Source organism: Cynara cardunculus, assembly GCF_001531365.2.
Source record: "Cynara cardunculus var. scolymus isolate 2C chromosome LG 3, CcrdV1, whole genome shotgun sequence".
NCBI lineage: Eukaryota > Viridiplantae > Streptophyta > Magnoliopsida > Asterales > Asteraceae > Cynara > Cynara cardunculus.
The window spans coordinates 1,296,080-1,302,374 of record NC_037530.1 but is presented as its reverse complement, the minus strand read 5'-3'; the positions used below and the strand labels follow the sequence as shown (position 1 = coordinate 1,302,374).

Sequence of the window (6,295 nt, the reverse complement as noted above, 5' to 3'; positions counted from 1 at the left end):
GATCAAATCTCAATTACAAATCAAAGGTTAACTTGGAAAATTAATAATTTTGGTAATTTTAATTTAAAATACTAATTAAGGGCATATTAGGGATTTCTTAAATATCTTCTCTCATCTCTGTTTTTTCCTCTCTCCGGCGAATCTTATTCGGCAAACCTATTCTGATGAACCTTGTGTGAACATATGATACACATTGTGATACCTACAAATCGATATTCACCGTGATACCCAGATATACATACAAGGTGCACAATGTGATATCCTTTGTAAAACAATGAAAATAACGAAAATGCACACTATGATACATTTCATAAACAAAGAAAATACATTGTGATACACGTAAAACATTGTGAACGTTATCACTATGATACACTTTGATTCACAAACGTCTTTAAAATACGACGTATATTAGGTAATTGATATACAAGGCAACTAATTTTAATTAAACATCTCCTTCTAAAAATTTCAATAAATATAACGTAACCCATATGTATTCCTTGCCTTGGCGGGTAACGAACAGGAGCTCAATATATAAAAGCAAAGATTGCGAGAACACACGTATGAATATTTTTCAGAAATAGCTGCTCATGCTACGTATATACCAGAAGTTTGATGTCAACAGTCTGAACAAAACCTTTCGCTCGATGGTGTACAAATACAGAATTTTACATACGGTTTGTCGTTCGCGTATCATAAAAGGCGTATTTTTCTCTTAAAACTATAAAATCTTGTATATGATTTAGTAAAATGTCTGATTATTGGTCAAATGTCTAAAATACGTTCAGTATTGAACATCAGACTCGATCAGAACCGATTTGGGCCCGTCAGATCCCGGTATGTGAAGTTTTTGACATCCAGACTTGAATAAAAGCAACAATAAACTAAAAAGAAATAAAAAGAACTGGGTGTGGTCACGATCAGTCTGGATGGCCAGCCACATTTCCGAACCTAATATATATTAAGAACCATATTATTCTTTCACCATTCAGACCAAACCCGTAAAGACCAACCAAAAACTAGTTATCATGCATCAGTGTGTTTCTGTTCAGGTACAGATAGTTCCCATTTTTACAGACATGTCTATTTAATCAAGCATCTCTCCAAAATAGTGATAACTAAAAGCAAAATGTTAACCACAAGGGGGTGCCCGATTGGTTTGAGCTTGACTCCAAATGTCAAAAGTACCAGGAGGTCTCGGGTTCAAATCCAAGGAGAATAAAAATTCTCTTGTGGCCACGGAGGTTCAAATGTGGTGACTCCGGGCTATCTGCAAAGCAGGTGGTCGCCTTGTAATTAGTCGGCCCGCATAGCAAGTTGGATATCCAAATTAATAAAAGAAAAAAGCAAAATGTTACAGACTTATTCAAAAGAAAACATAAAAAAAAATACAGAATTTCTTGGTCCATAAAGCAATATACATGTAATCAAAGTGTTACAAGAAGTAACGAGATTTTGTATTGTTTAAAATAAATGCATGTTTAAAAGATTTGAACTCACAGGCAGAATATCGTATATCAGTATTATCTTTACTGATATTAAATGTAAATTCTTCTGTAATATGTAAACTACAAGTTACGAAGGTCGCAGTTAACCGTCTTAAATGTTATTCGGGTTTTTTACGGACCTTAATCGATCTATAAGAAATCAATGAACGGCACAACGTCTCTCCTTTGCTGTTCGGTTGCTTCTTGCTCCACCTCGACCTCGTCTTTTTTTGCGTGGTCGATTACTTCACTCTTGTTAGAGTCGGTATTTACAGGAAGAAAGTTGTAAAACTCCACCGATTGATCTTTTTTATCTGAATCACGATGAATAAACAGTAAAATATTAATAGATATAAACAACGACAGACTGATAGACTCGTATTAATGCATCCTAAACATAATTCTAGCATGTTAATTAGTTGATACTGTTAGGTAGGGGTGTGTAGAAAATCAATCGATCCAATTGGAACCAACTTATCCAGTTAGAACCAACCAACCATAATTGGATATCCAATTGTAATTGGATCGGATGGATTGAAAATTTCAACATCCAATTTGGATCGCTCGGTTCTCAGATGGCGGTCCAAAACCGAACTGAACTAACCGAAGTCCAATTACCCATCCAATTAATCATCTGATGACCATCCAGCTGTCCATCCAACTATCATCCGGTTAACTTATTTTCAAATTGCTTATCCAGCTGTCCATCCAACTATCATCAGGTTAATTTATTTTCAAATTGCTTAAATCAGAATTTGTTTCATGTGAGGCTTTGAATTTTTAACTTCTCTTGTGTTGGTTTTAACATATAAAAAATAAATCCAATCTCGACAGATCATCCATTCGATATCCAATAAAAGTATCCAATTGATGAAACCGAACCTATCCAATCATCCATTGGATTGGATTTGATCGACTATCCAATTTTAATCGAATCGGATCGGTTGGCAAAATCCAACATCCAATAAATGATTGGATCGGTTCGGTTCCCCTCACATCCAATGGATGTCAACCTGAACAGACCTACTATTGTTAGGTTCATAAAGAAAAGAAAATTCATATGTGAATCATTGAATTTTTTATTTGAAGATGCATATCGGAACTCATATGAGCAATATGTAGCATCGATTCACATATGCATATTCAAATATTTATTCAGATTTTCAGTGGATTCACATGTAAAACTCTCATTAACCTTTCCTTTGTATATCCTCACGATATTTAGCCTTCTTATTTAAACCGAGATCTATATAATACCTTCATGTATCTTGAATTGATGAACCAAATTCTTGGAGAGTTGTAGATGGGATGCAATATTTCTTGAAATCTCATAAGGGAAATTAGTGTATCGACATCTTTCGGTAAATAAATGATTAGTATCAGTATCAGTAGTAGCAGTGATTCTTCGATACATCCTGGTGGACCTTTCTCTATGCCTTCGAGCCATGATAACATGCCAATGGTTCTTGACGGCGTTATCAGTTCGACCAGGGAAAAGTTTCGCAATGTTAGCCCATCGGTTCCCGAACTCACGATGATACGCTAGAAGTCGTTCCTCTTCCTCCTCCGTGAACGGACTTCGATTAATCTTTGGATCCAGTTGGTTGAACCATCTTAGCCTACAACTTTTGCCTGTATCGCACGAAAACCGTGTAATTCATATCATCATGATCAAAAGAAAAGGCGGTGACAAACCATTTGATTATAAAAAACAAATATATAAATATTTCTCACAAAATCATCATTGGTCTGTTAGTTAGTTCTTTGTTTTTCATACGTGAGGTCATGTGTTAGAGTCTTTTATTACAATTTTTTTCCAGAAACATGATGAATATGAAACTAAAAGTAAAAACCGAACGAAATAACACAAACTGGATTCGAACCCGAGATCGGGGTGAGAGAAAAGTCATGCAAACCAACTCTATCGAGCAAAACTTGTGGGACCATTGTAGTATCAGAATATATACGGTGGCACCTAGGGGTGTAAACAGGTCGAGTTTTTAACGAGCTACTTGAGTTCGATCTCGTTTATTTCGAGCTCGAGTCGATCTCGAACACAAAATAAAACTCGCTTAACTTAATGACTCGAATTCCGTAACACCAATTTTCGATTCAACTCGTTCGACTCATAGCGAACCGAGCCGAGCCATTCCAACATACACTTTTTCGAGCCAAACAAATTTGAACTCGTAAACAAGCATCGATGTCGAACTCAAACATTGAAAAAAATATTCGAGCTCAACCTCGAACCCGACTTTGGAAAAGTTAATCAAGCCCGAACTTGATATTAGTTTTTCGAACCGAACTCAAATAACGTGCTACTCGACTCGTTTACACAATTTACTGGCATCTTTCACGACCTTGTAATTTTTTACACTATCGTAGAAAAACCGAAGAGGTGGCTGATATCACCGTATCCAATTGAGTGGGTCCTCCTCTGATTACGGATCTTATGATCACATGTCCATACATCTATCAATTCTCTCAATCCAATCGATCAAAAAAGGGAGAAAAAAAAGCGAAGATCAGCTAACGAAAACTGCACCAAACTGATCGATGACGCACCAATCCACGATTCCATGATACGAAGCTAGCAGATCATAAGTTGCAGATTTCGAAGATTACATACGGATAATGAAACGAATCGAGAACGATCTGTAACTTAAGTAACAAAATGAGATCTCGAAGCTTTTTGGCTATGGCATTCCAGACGGATATATAATTACCAAAATGAGTTTCACGTTACAGAAATTACAGATATTTTGTGTGTGTGTGTGTGTAAATCGCAGAATAACAGATGGATAGGTAGCTATTAAGCTATATATAGAGAGAAGAAGAAGAAGAAGACGAGAGACCTGATCTGCCTTGGAGCTTTTCGGCTATGGCGTTCCAGTTATGAGGTCCATATTGTTGGACGAGTTGCCGGAGTTTCTGGTCTTCCGACGGCCGCCAATGACCACGGCTGCACATGTATCTAGATTGGTAGCAGCATGAAATTGAATGGAGGTAGAGGTTGAAGATGGAGAAAAATGAGAGGGAAGGTGGGGGATGGTGGGGGGTTATATAGGAGGTGGTTTCTGTTAAGAAGAGTGTACCAGAAACTGATGCAACGTCTAGTCTAACTAAAACTACTATTTTTCTAATCATCTTTCGTGTGTGTGTATATATATATATATATAGATTGTTTCAAATGCACCAATTTTTATATGCATTGTTTATACAATACTGTTCACATACAAAACATTTAGGGCTGTTTTGTGCGCGAATGAGAACAGTCATGGACGTTTCACATATGAAACAATACTATATAAACAATAAATTTTCACTCGTATGAAACAACACATGAAAATCAGTTTGTAGTTTTATACAAATCAGTAAGCTTGTATATATATATATATAACGATCAAATGCAACCCACCCGTATTTGTACAAACCGTACAAACCACCTATATTTGTACAAACCGTGCAAATCACTTTCATGCGTCTATTTCATTGTTTAATCTTCTGAAAAAATTTCATGAAATTGTTTAATCTTATGAAATTGTTTCATATAATACTTTTTTGATAAAGTTGTTTCATATATGGTTATGAAATTGTTTCATATAATATTTATGAAATTTGAATGAATCTGTTTCATGTATTTCTCTAAAATTAATATAATGCAGATGATGATTACCCTCCATAATGAAAATGATTAATCAACCTATCATAATTACAAAAAATTAAACAAAATGAAAAAATATGATTGGTTGAATATGGTTTGTACAAATAACGTGGTATATAAATATATATATATATATATATATAATATGTGTGTGTATGTAGTATGTGTTTGTGAGAGAGATAGAGATAGAGATAGAGATAGAGGTGATGGAAGGGAGGTTGCTTGGTGGGATGAATTCCGTTCTCCTTTCAACGTCTTTCTTCCATGTTTCTAACCTACAACGTCTACTTATAAACAACCTTTCTCTAACTAAAATACATATTTCATTAATTATAATAAACTACAATTAAATAATTATCTATATACATTCATATATATTAAAAGTGTACTCGTGCAATGTTGCGAGATATATCTTGATTTTAATATTTTATTTTCTTTTTTATCTCAGTTGATATTATAATATGGTATTATGTGATTTTGAGAAAGCGATGATGCTTTATTTTTGAATGAAATATAAATTTGAAGATATCATAGAAATTTGACAAAAATATATCGATATTAGTATCAAATTAACTATTTAAAATTTCTCATTTATATGTAATTTTTTAATTCAATTTTTTTATAATTTAATTTAGGTATAATAACGAAATAATTTATATTTGGTTTAATAATATAATTTTTTATAAAGATAATAATTAATTATTTTGTCARAACTCGATAATTATCCTAATTATATTTTAGATTTTTTATATTTTAAAATRAGATGTTTATCCTCTATTTGATTATGTTTATCCGYAATTAGTTATACGAATTCAAACATCGAGATTTAATTAGTTGTACTTATGCATAATTTACTTGTAATATTGAATTTTAAGTAATATGTATTAATATACAGTATTTCGTGCATAAAAAATCGTTTTTAAGAGAATAATAATTAATTATTTTGTCAAAACTCGATAATTATCCTAATTATATTTTAGATTTTTTATATTTTAAAATAAGATGTTTATCCTCTATTTGATTATGTTTATCCGTAATTAGTTATATGAATTCAAACATCAAACTTTAATAAGTTGTACTTTTACATAATTTACTTGTAATCTTGAATTTTAAGTAAACATTGATTTTATGTGGTTTTAAAAAAGTG

The 6,295-nt window shown here is 33.1% G+C and overlaps 1 protein-coding gene across 1 annotated transcript; it reads right to left on the bottom strand.

Moving 5' to 3' along the window:
• Positions 1 to 1,474: 1,474 nt before the first annotated feature.
• LOC112510325 (transcription factor MYB52-like) lies at positions 1,475 to 4,478 on the bottom strand. The gene is made up of 3 exons (XM_025115711.1): positions 4,340 to 4,478; positions 2,742 to 3,116; positions 1,475 to 1,798 (listed from the first exon to the last, which is right to left on the bottom strand). The coding sequence occupies exons 1-3, from the start codon at positions 4,452 to 4,454 to the stop codon at positions 1,635 to 1,637; spliced, it is 654 nt and encodes a 217-aa protein (XP_024971479.1). The 5' UTR covers positions 4,455 to 4,478; the 3' UTR covers positions 1,475 to 1,634.
• Between the last annotated feature and the right edge of the window lie 1,817 nt (positions 4,479 to 6,295).

Coding starts and splice junctions, on each gene's coding strand:
- LOC112510325 (XM_025115711.1), bottom strand. CDS start 4,454: ATGTGCAGCCGTGGTCATTGGCGGCCGTCGGAAGACCAGAAACTCCGG. Junction 3,117..4,339: donor AAAGCTCCAAGGCAGATCAG/GTCTCTCGTCTT, acceptor CGTGCGATACAG/GCAAAAGTTGTAGGCTAAGA. Junction 1,799..2,741: donor TCAATTCAAGATACATGAAG/GTATTATATAGA, acceptor ATCGTGATTCAG/ATAAAAAAGATCAATCGGTG.